The 14,846-nt window shown below is 45.8% G+C and overlaps 1 protein-coding gene across 1 annotated transcript; it reads right to left on the reverse strand.

Moving 5' to 3' along the window:
• Window positions 1–814: 814 nt before the first annotated feature.
• Window positions 815–14,285, reverse strand: RTCB (RNA 2',3'-cyclic phosphate and 5'-OH ligase). The gene is made up of 12 exons (XM_055712132.1): window positions 14,087–14,285; window positions 13,920–13,998; window positions 13,197–13,264; window positions 9,099–9,198; window positions 7,697–7,853; window positions 6,923–7,079; window positions 5,684–5,843; window positions 5,192–5,367; window positions 4,409–4,597; window positions 3,812–3,922; window positions 2,988–3,107; window positions 815–1,929 (listed from the first exon to the last, which is right to left on the reverse strand). The coding sequence occupies exons 1-12, from the start codon at window positions 14,177–14,179 to the stop codon at window positions 1,822–1,824; spliced, it is 1,518 nt and encodes a 505-aa protein (XP_055568107.1). The 5' UTR covers window positions 14,180–14,285; the 3' UTR covers window positions 815–1,821.
• Between the last annotated feature and the right edge of the window lie 561 nt (window positions 14,286–14,846).

A 14,846-nucleotide genomic window follows, 5' to 3' on the forward strand; every position in this document is an offset into this window, starting at 1 on the left:
GAATTGTTTTTGAGAAATGCTTCTTTATCTTAAGTATCAATGTTTTAAGGGTTCCCTTGCATTCCACATCAGAGTCAGAAATATTTATAGACAGAAACTTCTGCACAGAACATGGGATTTCTGCAGATTTGAGACCAACAATTTGTCTTCTAGTCACTGAAGGCTAATTTTTTTAAGTGAAATTATTTTTGTTTTAAATTCAGCAACTGTCTCAGACCTCAGAGATGGCAATCTGGAACAATTCCACTGGAGAAAGCAGGGGAAAACAAGAAAAGTCAGACTCACAAGGACTCACAGCCATGACTTACTGCATATGCTGCTTCTGAACCTGCAGCAAATACAGTATTTGAACCTAAGAAACCAATAAGCACAAAGTAATTGAGACTGAAAAATGCCATTATGCCTCCTGAGATAAACAGGTTTCAGCTAAGATCCTAAACTTAAAGGGATGTTCGATCAAAAGGCACTGGAGTCCATCAGTCACTATCTGCTCCTTTTACACGAGTCCCCGGCAGAGCTCCACTCCTGCTTTGAGGTTTTCTGTTCCTCCAGCCGCCCTCTTGTGTCTGCACACAGGCTTACAGGGAAACTCCATCCCCTGACCAGTGAGGTACACGCGGCAGGCCCCGAGAGAGACAAATCATAGCTATCATACTCTTATCAGAACCAAGCTGAGAAAACAGCACTGCATTGCCCTTCTCTTGTATCCTGCAAGAAGTTCTGCCACCTGCACATTTCTCTGCAAGACGTGCACACACTTGAAAGTGCACAACAAACATTTTAGCCACAGAATAAACATGACACAGACACACTGCAGTGTTCATCTTCCCATTTTATTTGCAATCCCCCAAATGATCCAGTGAGGATGGTCAGCTTCCCCTCCAGTCATGGTTAATGAACGTAAAAGAAACATCAGAAGTCACATGGTACTGGGCCTGATCCTGCATTTGGACTCGACTTAAATCAGAGCTACAGGATACAGCAAGCAATACTATCCAATCCAACTTTTACATGCTTACGACTTGGCAAAATTTTGGATTAGCACATCTGTAAGTTGTTAAGTCACAACTCGCACTAGGCAAACAAACCCTCTCAAAGCAACATACTCAGTCCTACCAACATTTCCAGAAGACTGCAGTACACCTACTTGTACTGAGCCAAGTACGCCAGGTGCTGTGTTCAGTGGGAGAGGGTGGGGTAAGAGGGGAGGACTGTGCCTCAAACCTAGTTAGACCCTCTCAACCCAAGTGGGAGACCACTCTCAGCTCCAGATTTCTCACCCAATTGCCACAAAACATGCAACAATACAGACTATGCATAGAGGTATCTGCAAACAGAGCAACCTCTCCCTGCCCAGAAGCCTATCAGAGTACCCTGCCTATCAGAGTACTTTTATATGCAGAAAGTGCTCCAGGCATTCAGGTGCGGAGACAGCAGGTCTGGCTCATACACCATCTTCACTGATGGAGGTGGTCTCACAGCACAGCAATTAGCAACAACTCAGTCAAGTCTGAAGTCCTGCCTATGGAATCATCAGGCAAACGGGGGAGGGACTGCATATAAAACCCAAGACTCACTTATTTCTTTGCCCTTTCCGCACAAGAAAAGAACACCATATAATTGGGGGATGGGGGTGGGTAGGGGTTAATTATGCCTAGGAATGGTTTAAAACGGGGGTGTCCTCAACTGTTGTGTTTCCAGAACAGGGAGATGATAATCTGAGCATCCTACAGAGTCCAAGAGGTATGGGAAGATGGTGGTTCTAGTCAGTTTTGTGTAAGGCCTGGAGACGTCAGTGCTTTTCTGCTGGCTCGTCCATTCCTAGCCTTTTATAACAGCAATAGGTCTCAGTTTAATGGCTTTCTTGCTGATGCCAGCTGCATGGCAGGTGTTAACCACATCTGTCACATTCTTATAAGACTCTGGTGCCTGGATGGGGAAGAGAGGAAAAAAAAAAACCAAAAACAGAACTATAAACAACCCAGAGTCACAGGAAGTTAGATGTAGGCTTTTGATATCCCCTCTCCTCTTCACAAAAATATAATCATATTAATTGAGCGTGTAGAAGTAGGTGAACATATTGAAAACCTGGCCACCTTGCATATTGAAGAAATCTATGAGACACTTAGCATTACAAATAAGATTTCACGGTATTTCAGATATTTGGTTCAGGTTTCCCTGTGTTTTCAGATAATCCAGTTCACCGGCATGTGAGAATGTCAAGCCTTGTTATCTGGCAGGACATGACTCCAACCTCCTCCTTAAAGATAACCTTTTAAGATTTATCTTCACTGCCCCTTAGCGAGAGGAATCGGGGTTGAGCTCCAGGGCTTCCCCCTCCAGCATTCTGACAAGAATCCTGCTCTTAAATAGATTTTAATGTGATCAACATGCTTGTACACCACCAACACCCATAACAGCATAGTTCCAACACTACTATCAGTAAGGCTGTAAACAGAAAAGACATTCTATCATGTTAATGCAGAGGAACTGGAAGTCATAATACCCTGTTTTCTAGCCATTCAGAATTCTCTTCTTGAGCAAGTATCAGAATTCATCTTAAAGAGGCAGATCTCTCATAAACTGCTAATAATCTATGTGAAAGCTCTACTGTAAAGTAAGTTTAAAGCTGGCAGAACATCATTCAAGAACAGAATCCATAAAACGTAACTACTTTTGTGATGCTCACACAAATAATTCTCAGGGTTTATGGTAATTATCCCTATCACCAAGCAGAAACAGAAAAAAACATAGCCCCCCAAAACCTGTCAAACAGGCATCTCCCCTTTCAGCAGGATTTTAGGGACAAGAAAGGCTTCACATTATCTTCCAAAAAAACGGACAGCTGTATCAGAAATTTCATAAGCTGTAGAATATTTAGAGTACTAGTGATCGCTTAACACTGCAAAAAAACAAGTCAGGGAGGGTTGTTCAGTCAAGAAGCAAGACCCCCTTTTCCCTCTCAAATAATGAGGTATTAAACTCACTTCTTCCATGACCAGTTTGGGAGAAGCAACACGGATGGCAATGCCCATGTCAGCCAGCTTGTCCAATACATCCTGGAAGTCCAAGTTACGTCGAGATTTGGCTCGAGACAGTGCACGACCCTAGACGGCAGTTTTGTTAGTTCTATTTTTTGTAGCAGTTTGGAAAAACAGAACTCTTTCTTATTAAAGAAAAACATTATTACAATATAAGTAAACACAGAATGGATGAGAGCACAGACCACAGTAAACCACAAAACAGGAAATTAATTTAGACTTTACGTGATGGGCTCCTACAAAATCACACATCTGGTATGACAGCTGAGAAAGGTTCATGTGTATAACATACTTGTCTACAAGTGTCTTTTTACCCAAACCACTTGTCAGACTATTCAGGCGTCAAGTTTTACTGGAAACTATTTATCTTCCTCAATCATCTTGTCTCACATTGTTAATAACAGGGGAGGAAATACCACCTTCTTACTGCTGAGGAGTTTTATATGGACAGCCTCAGCACAGTTTTAATCCTTATTAGTTCAGAGATACCAGAATTTGGTAAAATGAGTTCATTCTCTATGTCTTCATCCTAACATCTGCCTTGTATAAAGAAGCACCACTAAATTTTCTGCAGCAGTCATCAAAGCTACTCAGTAAGGGACAAAGAGGACTTCTAGCCTGCAGTCCTCCTGGACTCGGATTACTATGGCAAGGCTACTCTCTGCTTGTATGACCAACAGATGAATCACACACGGGATGACCCTTGAACAATCCTGTTCTGTGGATGACAGTCCCATGCCAATCCCTTCCTGAAATAATTTTTTACTTACAGCGCCATGGCAAGTAGTTCCGAAGGTCTCGGTCATGCCTTGCTCTGTGCCAGTAAGAACATAGCTACAGGTGCCCATAGTCCCACCAATCAAGACAGGCTGTCCAGTCAGCTGTGGATGCAAAGTATTAATTCACAAGAAAAAGCTTAAAAAACTCATTCTTAATAAAAGTCTGAGAGGAACCATATCTCCAGAAAAGGAGGGCAGGTTCACATTCCCTCAGAACATCCCTGCTTGCCTCAGGTGCCTGCTATCAAGGATTCTGGAGAACTAAATGCATTGAAAGATGCGGACCTGCAGATCAAAAGACTCGCGTCCAACAGACAGACAAAGCAAATCATGGAAGCCTGCCCTAGGTACCAAGCACTTCTTTCCCTTCATGATCTTCCAACCATTGTGGGTATGGAGCAGAAGAGGGAGCTCAATGTCCCAAAGATCTAACACACAGACAAGCAGAATATTGCCACCCTACTAGGGTTCCAGTGCTGTTAGCTCAAAAAAGGAACTTGCAGCATTCAGATCTCTGTTAGGCACCCTACAGTTGTCTGATTCATCCAGAATTCTCTTCTGATTTCCTTCTCCCACAGCTAAACTTACTTGATAATCAACAGCAATAAGAGGATGGTGAGGAGGGAAGGCTCTGGTTGATCCCTTTCTGTGCACCAGCAGAGTCCGCTCCTTCCCATCCACTACATGTTGCTCCACTTTGGCAATGTTGTGAGACACATCATAGATAACATGCATATCAAGGTCATCTGGGGTTGTGTTGAAGACTTTGGCAAAAGCCTGAAAAGACATTAAAACAGGATGTGAAATACAAGAAGATAATTGCTATGTACATGTGGAAGATTTACAATCTTTTTAGGAATTAAAAGGAACACACTCGCTTGAAAGTGTTTCTTACCAGTAAGTCAGTGACCTAAACACTTGGCGTGGCAGGTTAAGAACTTCAGTCAAATTCAGCCACAATGGAACCAAACACAACAGTGCTGGGTGTGACAGAATTGGACTGTCTGGATTGTTTATTTGCTCATTGGCAGCTTTAATGCTGGAATTCAGTCAGATATCATTTAGACAAATTCTTGCAACTCTGAAAAGATAGCTTGTGCAGCGTAAAAATAATTTTCTTGTACCCTCTTCCAGTTCAAGGAATTTTCAAAAATATTGATTAAGCAGCTTCAGCAAGTATAATCCAGTGATGTTGAGAGGTATTAGATGGATTGACTTGACCGCAGCTTTGTGTGTCTCCAGAAAACAGTTTAAGAAGCACAAGAACAAAAATTATGTTAAATACTGCAGCTACTCTGTGTTCCCTATGTCTGGGATAAAGCAGGAGATGTGTACCAAAACACAGCTGTCAAGAGACAACTCTGCTCCTACCTGTCTTGTTAGAAAAGTCATAGAAGAGCGGTTGACCCATGCATAGTTTCCAGCAGCTGCCATTCCCTTCAAGTAATCCTGTCCCTCTGCGGAAGCAATCCTGGCACATGCCAGCTGGCGATCATTCACTATGATTTTGTCCCGTTTCATAGCTTTTTCCATAGCCACCAACGCATCTGGGAAATAAACACAGCAAGTCTAGGTGACTCCTTAATTTTGTTTCAATCTGTCAGATTAGCATGGCTGTCTATAATTTATATTCTAAAACTGAACATATCTGTCTGATGGTCAAAAATTTCTCAAATGCAAAAGAAAATCTGTGGCAGAACATTATCAACTGTCTGCAAACAGACAACCCCTGTCAAGGCAATTCAGAATAGACTCAGCAATTACACTGTAAGAAATGCTCTTCAGTGACGGAGTTTACTGTGAATGACAAGACCATGTTCAAGCGTTTCTCCACTCCAGGTACCTATGCCAGTCAAATCATACCTGTAGCAACTTGGTGGCCCAGACCTCTGCTGCCACTGTGGATCATCACACACACCTGCCCTTTGTGGTCAATGCCCATCTTCCTGGCAGCATATTCATTGTAAATGTCATCCACAACCTGGATCTCGGCATAATGATTTCCGGCTCCCAGGGTCCCCAGCTGCCAAACACAACACACTGATCAAACAGTGCTAGTAAAGCAGCCTCTGGGAGCACAGGGGAGAGCTATGGCAATATGGGCAATAAACAGGGCAAAGTGCTACAGCAAGGTTTTGGTTGTGGAAAAGTTTTTCCAGGAAAAAAAAATCCCCACATAAGCTGAAAGGAAGTAGAACACAGCATCATCATCACTGTCCTCTTTGTTTAGATTTGTAACAAGACTGCGATTAAACAAAAGGACCAGGATCTACAGACTGTGCTGCCACCTTTTTCCAACTTACTTAGGCCTAGTTGAAAGATGGGAAGAGTACAGAGTATTGAGAATTTATCTTCAATTTGTATAGACAAAGCAGACATACAGTCTTACACTTGGTTATAACTCCACAGGGAAGTTAAAATATCCTGCTACTTAGGTACTTACAAGCTTTCATTAGATTAAAGCAAGATATTCCATTTCTAGGCCCAAATTTTTTCAACTCTGTAACAGATGCTCAGTTATTTGCAAGGTGAATGTGAAAATTGAGGACATAAGATTATTTTGAGGCTAAAATACTATAATCTTGCAGCACCACAACTCATAAAACTCAAGAAAAAGCAAGCTTTACAAATGTAGCATTAGTACAGCCATCTCAAAAGTGTTACAGAGCAATGAAATACTATGTACAGAAATGAAGTCCAACCCCTGAACTGCAATTCAGAGTTATGAGCTTCTAATATCCTTCCTTGCCCCTGCTATTAACTTGCTTAGCAAACAAGGAGAAAAGTTGCAAAATAACTTGCCTGTCTTTTAAAAATAAAACTAATCTGGATGGGGAAATACCACTGAACATGAACGCCAGTACCAGGTGTTAACTGATGAAAAACTGATGGCCCCAGGCACTTTGGGCATGTCCAGTATCATTTCGCTCTGTTACAGTTCTGTCAAGAATTATTCAGAAATGGCCCCACCATCTCACCTTTCCCCTTGCCCAGAAACATCAGGCAGAGTTTCAAGAAGAGACACAAAGTCAGAGAACTACTCACTAACCTTTACATTTGAACCCTGGGAGCACTCAGAGCTCTCCTGAAACACAGCATTACCTGAGGCAGGCCCCTCTTCTTTGCTCTTGAGGAGACCTTGTTGGGATCAGCCTGCAACATTCTTCCATATTCCTCACAGTGCTCCTTGTCCTCTGCCCAGGCATAGCCTTCCCGGAGAGACCAGTCCACACCCATCTCTAGCGCTTCTTCCAAATCCCTGCAATTATCAAACACCTACATAAGGTGGTTATCCTTGGATATACTCACAACTCCACTGGATACAGCCCTGAGCAACCTGATGTAACTTTGTTGTTAGACCTACCTACGGAGTTAGCCTTCCTTCATGCAAGGAGTTGGACGAGATGATGTCAAGAGATCCCAACCAAGCTAAATTACTCCATGATGTTATGACCAGCCAACTCCCCTAACAAGAAGTCCATCTTCTTAATACTTCATGAAAAAATCAAGCTCTACATATATATCAGCTTGAGATAGGTCATTACTTTTTCCTCTTTGCTGTGTGTGGAATATCCTATTTTCTCTCTCATCCCTTACAAAAAGATACCTTTACATCCATGGAGGTTTTCTGTCAGAAGAAATGAGAACCCTTCAAGAACCTTTAGTTATTTCAGGGTTTTAAATGGGGAAAGAAACAGCTGCCTTTGTGCACTGATGATTACGCCAGTTCTCCTGGTGAAGCACATACGCAGAAAGAATGGAAAGAGTTTTAGAATTACTTTTTCTTTCTTAAAGTCTCCCACTGATGAATTTTTCATCAAAATAAACACCAGAGATGTCCCCTCTAGTGATGTGCACACAAAGTCATTCTCTTACTTGGCATTCATGGGGATGACACCTTTGGAGCCGACACCAACAGGAATGTGGTCAAACATAGCCTGGGCGAGCTGCTCTTTCACAGGCTGCACATCACTTTCATCCAAATTGGTACGCAGTAAGCGGACACCACAGTTGATGTCAAATCCGACACCACCTACAAGTGTAGAAAAGCCCAAGGAGTTAATAAAGAAAGTGTGCTGATGGTGAACACTTGCTGAATATTCATCTTAAATCAGTCTCTCTGCTGACAGAGAGCATGTACTGAATGCTGTGATCTTCCACCTTCTTCCTGACACAATACCAGGAAAAAAGCAGAACTGCATTAAGCTTCATTTTAATAGATGAATTTAATGAAGCCTCAGATTTCAAGGCAGCCAAAAATGCAGTCTTACAGAGAAAAACTCGAAAACTGTTAAAAAGCCAGTTTTCCAGTCTTGAGCATATACTCTATAGACATAAGTGTACAATTGCCTACAGAGCTCTCTGTTTACAAAGTCGCTGCAGCAAGCTGACAAAGAGAAGTAGACATAATTATAAAATATACTGTCCACAGTAAGTAGAGAGAATGTTCCTGTTCTTCTGCCTAAGGTCAGAAGAAAAGTGACAGATCTTAGCATGGCTCCCTGATGTAAGATGTTCTTGAAAGCAATTCCTTTTTGCTTCTTTGTTGGAATAAATAATAACTAGTTATAATAAGCGATAAATACTTATAAGAAATATTAAATGTTAGTGCTTCGTATTTTACTTAACTGTATTTAATAAAAACAAATACCGGAGAGCAAGGCCTAACGTGAACAATCAATCAAGCCACCTTTAGTATGAAGGTTCTCGTACTAACAAGCGTCAGAGAGGGGATACCAGACTAAGATCCTGGGTTTAAGTCAATTGGGAACACTAAAACTGCCTAAAGCAAAGCTGAAACATTAGTATCATGTTTCCTGACAACCACAAAAGCATCTCCGGACCATCAGTAATTAAAGACCCAGGTGTTTATCAAAAAGATAGACATATTTTAAGGTCACATTTTTAATAAAGTGTAGAAATTTTTTCTCAAAAGATGTTTTCAAACACTGCTCTGAGAAAACAGTGAGTTCTTTATCAACTTGGCAAAACCCAAATTCAGAGTCTTATGCTTTCCCTTCAAATTTAGGGATATCACAAGCCCAAGCCAAAACCAAAAAGGCAATTCTCTCTGCACTGTTTAGATGTTTTCAGTGTAACCACCTGCTCCATAAAGATTCTGAGTACAGGAATTAAGCACCTTTTAACTCTCTATAATTCACATCACGTATTTTGTTTTGGTTCTGTATATAAAATACTGTGAAGACCTGCCATTTCAAAAAGTATCTTTATGCCATCGCAGATATTTCTACGTGCAGGTTAAGTCAGTCATCCTTACCTGGTGAAACCACTGCTTCAGGATCATTCATATCAAAGGCAGCCATGTTGCCAATGGCAAACCCATAGCCAGAATGGACATCTGGAAGGCCTATTGATCTCTGAAAGAGAATGAAGGACATTTTAAAGTTTTATGAAACTGCGCTGCACAGAGTCACCTTGGTTATGCTTTGCCTTGTGGCAGTGGTTGTCACATTTGTGAACAAATACACCAGAAAGAGAACGGATGTTCAGATGTAGATGGGGTAAACACATCAATTCAGGTGAGTATCTAAAATTCCTGCAGTTACAGGATAGACAGTCTAAGAAAGCAGAGAGCAGATCTCACTCTGAAGGAAACACCCAGTGGCTAGTCAGCTGATAAGCCCTCTTGGCTCTATTGACCAGATCTCAAGAAAACTTAAAAGGAGCTTAAGCACCTAAATGTAGAAACAGTGATCTCAAAACTGAACTCTAACCTAGCTTTTTTCTTGGACTCAAGAGCCCTTGCATTCAAAACTTAGGCAGGCAATAGCTTGTGAGTAGCATAAAACAGAGACTTCACATAAGAGTGATGAATTTGTCTTTACCAAGCTCCATCTAGAAACATCTGCAATATTTAAACACTGTAAATGTAACAAGGGAGGAGTTCAATGCCATGGAAAGGAATCATGAAACAGTCAGCATTTTCTCTTCTTAGCTGTGTCACTGAACACTGACCAAAGACTGCACCCTGTAGGAAGGAAAGAGTCATCCTTTTAGGATGATACCCTGATAGGATAGAACATGATAGCAGCTATGTCATTTTAATTTATTTAAAAAATATCTTTTTGCTGAACATTTTCATATTATTACTAATTAAAGAATGTACAGGCATGCTTCTGGAGAGCCTTGGCTGCTGTGACCATGAGATGGCAGAGTTGAAGATGCTACATGGAGGAAGCAGGGCAATAAGCAGGACTGCAACCCTGGACTTAAGGAGAGCTGACTTGGGCCTCTTCAAGGACCTACTTGAAGAAATCGTGGGTTAGGGCTCTAGAACGTAGGATGGTCCAAAGCAGTTGGCTAATATTCAAGCACAGCTTCCTCCAAACTCAAGATAGGTGCATCCCTATAAGTAAGAAACCAAACAAAGAGGGCAGGAGGCCTGTATGGATGAGCAAGGAGCTTCTGGCAAAACTCAAACAGAAGAAGGAAGTTTAAAGAATGTGGAAAAAGGGACAGGCCACTTGGGACAAACATAGGAATGCTGTTAGAACATGCAGGGAGGCAACAAGGAAGGCTAAGTCCGTTTGGAACTAAATCTGGTGAGAGAGGTCAAGGACAACAAGAAGGGCTTCTTCAAATACATCAGTAGGAAAAGGATGACTACGGAAAATGTGGGCCTGCTGCTGAATGAGGTGGGTGCCCTGGTGATGAAGGACACAGAGGAGGTGGATTTACTGAACGCCTTGTTTACTTCAGTCGTCACTGTCAAGGCTGGCCCTCAGGAATCCCAGACCCTGGAGGCAAGACAGAAAGTCTGGAGAAAGGAAGACTTTCCCTTGGTCAAGGAGGTATTGGGTTAGAGATCATTTAGGTAAACCTGGCACCCACAAATCCACGGGCTCTGATGGGATGCACCCTCAAGTGCTGAGGGAGCTGGCAGATGTTATTGCTAAGCCACTCTCCATCCTCTTTGAGAGGTCATGGAGAACAGAAGAGGTGCCTGAGGACTGGAGAAAAGTCACTGCCACTCCAGTCTTCAAAAAAGGCAAGAAGAACAACCCAGGAAACTACAGGCCGGTCAGCCTCACCTCCATCCCTGGAAAGGTGATGGAACAGCTCATGCTGGATGTCATCTCTCAGCATGTGGAGGAAAAGGCTATCAGAAGTGGTCAACATGGATTCACCAAGGGGAAATCATGCCTGACCAGTCTGATAGCCTTCTGTGATGGGATAACTGGCTGGGTAGGTGAGGGGAGAGCAGTGGATGCTGTCTGCCTTGACTTCAGCCAGGTTTTTGACACCATCTCCCACAACATCCTCACAGGCAAGCTCAGGAAGCGTGGGTTAGAGGAGTGGACAGTGAGGTGGGCTGAGAACTGGCGCAATGGCAGAGCTCAGAGGGCTGTGATCAGCGGCACAGAGTCCAGCTGGAGGCCTGTAGCCAGCGGTGTTCCCCAAGGGTCAGTGCTGGGCCCAGTCCTGTTCGACTGACTTGTCAGTGACCTGGATGAAGGGACAGAGCGCACCCTCAGCAAGTTTGCTGGTGATACAGAGCTGGGAGGAGCAGGTGATACACCAGAGGCTGCGCTGCCGTTCAGGGAGACCTGGACAGGCTGGAGCGTTGGGTGGAGAGGAACCTAATGAAGTTCACCAAAGGCAAGTGTAGGGTCCTGACCCCAGGGAGGAACAATCCCACGTACCAGCACAGGCTGGGGCTGACCTGCTGGAAGGCAGCTCTGCGGAGAAGGACCCTGGGAGGTGGACGGCAAGTTGCCCAAGCGCCAGCCGTGTGCTCGTAGCCAAGTGATCCTGCCCCTCTATTCTGCCCTGGTGAGGCCGCATCTGCAGTGCTGTGCCCAGTTCTGGGCTCCCCAGTTCAAGAGAGACAGGGAACTGCTGGAGAGGGTCCAGCGGAGGGATACAAAGATGGTGAGGAGACTGGAGCATTGCCCTTAGGAAAGGCTGGGAGAGCTGGGCCTGTGTAGCCTGGGGAAGAGAAGACTGAGAGGGGATCTTACTAATATCTACAAATATCTTAAGGATGAGTGTCAGGAGGATGGGGCCAGGCTCTTCTCAGCAGCGCCCAGTGACAGGACAAGGGGCAACAGGCACGAACTGCAGCACAGGAAGTTCCATCTGGATACAAGGAAGAACTTCTTTGCTTTGAGGGTGACAGCACTGGAACAGGCTGCCCAGAGAGGTTGTGGAGTCTCCTTCTCTGGAGACATTCAAAACACACCTGGATGCAGTTCTGTGCAACCCACTCTAGGTGACTCTGCTTTAGCCGGGGGGCTGGAGTATATGATCTCCAGAGGTCCCTTCCAACCCTGACCATTCTGTGATCCTACACAGCTCCACAAGTCCAAAGTGTATCTAGCCTGGCAAGTTTAGATTAGGACACCACAAACAGATCTCCACAATCTATTTAAACAAACAAAAAATATAAAGCCCCAAACATCCAGAAAGCTGTCAGAAACTGGAACTTTTCAATATGTATTAAAATGTTACCATACATTACAAAGAGCAGTACTTTCCAGTGGGACTATGTGCTGCTTCTGCCTCCCCTTGCCATCACCCAGAAATCTTTTGGTTTGGAAATAAAAAGTGAAGATTTGAATAGACACATGATTGTAACATCTCTCCTATGAACTACCAACCAAAATTCCAATTTTAAAAAGTTGTTACTACTCTTATCTTACTCCCTTTTTGGTTGACCACTAAGGCATTTTAACAGCATGACAGTCTGCCTTTTACTGCAGCCAGAAATTCAAAACTTTTGCCAAGTCACCAAGAGAAACAATTAAAAAAAAAATCCCATTATTTTTTATTTATTAATGTATGAAATATTGGATGTGAAAAAGATGATTTCCACATTGTTCTTAGTGCTTCTTGAAAAGTGACACAGCCTAGTATTTTTCTCCTGCATCATCATATCTGATGCTTTGCTTCCAAAAATGCACAGGGTGAGTGAAAGAAGTGTTGAGGGCATGGGAAGGCTCACTACCAACATTCGGGCAGCAACAACAATACAGACTGCAACATAGCCTCCTTCTCCCTTCTCACTTCTCCATGCATTCCAGGTCAGCAAAGGCAACTCAGAAACAACAAAAAGACAATATGAACAGTGGAGGAAGAGTGGCTCAAACAAACTGAAACAGCACAAAGCAATGCTAAAAGCTTCACATCAAAAGGCAGTCAATGATGTCAACAGATACTTCCCTTTCCGATAACTTCGTTTTACAGCCTGCCCTTGCAAGCACTCCTTACTCAGAGACACATTCCTGAACAGTCAGACTGCCCTGAAAAGAATTTTGGTCTATACCCCTTCTCACAATGGAGTTCCCATTTGGAAGGCAATAATCTCTGGCAAATAGGAACGGAAAAAGAACAAATTTTCAGAGCAGTTACTCACGTGAACAATGCCAGGTAATGCAGCCACATTCCCAATCTGTTTCATAGCAGGTAAAAAGCCACCTGCACCTGCAGAAAAAAGAAAACCAAACAGGTAACCAATCTGGTAATTTACCATGGTAACCATAATCAAGCACTTCTAAAAAGGCTGCTCAAAACACTGGCAAATCAGAAATCTGCCAGTAACAAGTAATCTAGACTGGTATAAGAGCCTAGCATTACGTACCATCGGCAGTTTTATTAAGTGAGGTATTATGCTGAAGTCCTCCTCCTGCTGTGTCGGTACCAATGCAGACCGACCCGTGCTAACAGCAGAAGCCTGTTGCCGCCAGCTGTCAGAGCAGGATCCAGCCCTGTGCCGCAGCCTCACACAGAACAGCCCGGCCTAGGCCACGGCCCCCCCAGTAGGCTCTGAGTGCAGGCATTCAGAAAACGCTGGGGCACACACAGGGCTGCCAGCAAGGCTGCGCCCACCCCTCTGGTCTGGGCACAGACACCCTACAGCTGCAGGTGACACCCTGTGCGGCTCGCCAGGCCGCTGCGGCCGGCGCGGAGAGGCAGCTCGTTGCTGCCAGCTGCCTCCGGGCCTGCGCTGGCGCTGCTACAGCCCGGGCTCTCAGGGCCCCCAGCCGGCGCGGCGAGCCCGGCCGCTCGTGAGGGCTTCCAGGCCACGGCAGGGAGCGTGTGCGGCCCCCCCGGTCACCGGGCACCCCCGGTCACGCACCTCCGCCGCGGCAGGCGTTGCGCAGCTCTTCGAACATCAGCTTCTCCAGCGGGTCGTTCACGTAGAACACGCCCTCCACCTGCGGGGAGACCGGTCAGGGCGAGCGGGCCGCACCACCCCCCACCCCCCCGGGCACCCCCGGCGGAGCCCAGCCCCCCCCCACGCACGTGCATGTTCGGTACGAAGCCCTTCTTGATCCGCCAGCAGTTCTTGTCGATCTTGTCCAGGTACTGCAGCTCATCGTTGTAGCTGCGGCTCATGGCGGCGGCGGTCCCGCTCGGCCTCTCCGCGTCAGCGCTGCCGCCAGCACCCGGCCAGCGGCGGGAAGGGACGGTGGCCGCCGAGGCTCACGCCGCCTCAGCGCGGACAGGAGCCGCCGAGAGCCAAAATCCTGCGGGAGGGCGGGGAGCTGCGGCCGCCGGCGCCCCCTGGCGCCCCGCTGCGGGGCGGCGCCTGCCCGGGAGAGGCGCTGCCGTGGCCCGGCCGGGCCGCCTCGGGAGCCGCTCGCATCCCTCAGCTCCGAGGCCGGCCGGAGGCCCTGCCCGGCCACCCGGCGTGCTTAGGCGCTGTGGGTGCCTCACCCCAGCCCCAGGCCGGGCGGGGTGCGGGGCCGGGAGGCTCGGAGGCCGCCCAGCCTGGCGGAGGTACGGGGCCGAGCCCCTCCCCGTTTAGCCCCCCGCGGCGCTGGGCACTGCGGCCGCACGGGTGAGGCACCCGGTACCTGCGGGGCCAGGGCAGCCGGGTTTGTACCTGGCCGCCGCCTCCCTCACACCGCGTAGGACTTTTCAGCTGTCTTCGTGGGAGAAATGAGTGGCCCTTCACATGCCTGTGGCTAATGAAAGCTGTGCCTGTGCGCTGCAGCCCTGGAGCAGAGCAGGGCTGCAGGGTGTCTAGCTACCGCTCTGCCACGGGTGGATGGGTTGAGTT

This window comes from Falco cherrug, chromosome 5 (genome assembly GCF_023634085.1).
Source record: "Falco cherrug isolate bFalChe1 chromosome 5, bFalChe1.pri, whole genome shotgun sequence".
NCBI classification, from domain to species: Eukaryota; Metazoa; Chordata; class Aves; order Falconiformes; family Falconidae; genus Falco; species Falco cherrug.

What these genes read in the sequence shown, in the direction of transcription:
- RTCB (XM_055712132.1), bottom strand. Translation starts at nt 14,179, where the DNA reads ATGAGCCGCAGCTACAACGATGAGCTGCAGTACCTGGACAAGATCGAC. An exon ending in GCTTCGTACCGAACATGCAC is followed by an intron (nt 13,999 to 14,086) that starts GTGCGTGGGGGG and finishes GTCTCCCCGCAG; the next exon opens with GTGGAGGGCGTGTTCTACGT. An exon ending in GAACTACTTGCCATGGCGCT is followed by an intron (nt 3,108 to 3,811) that starts GTAAGTAAAAAA and finishes ACTGCCGTCTAG; the next exon opens with GGTCGTGCACTGTCTCGAGC.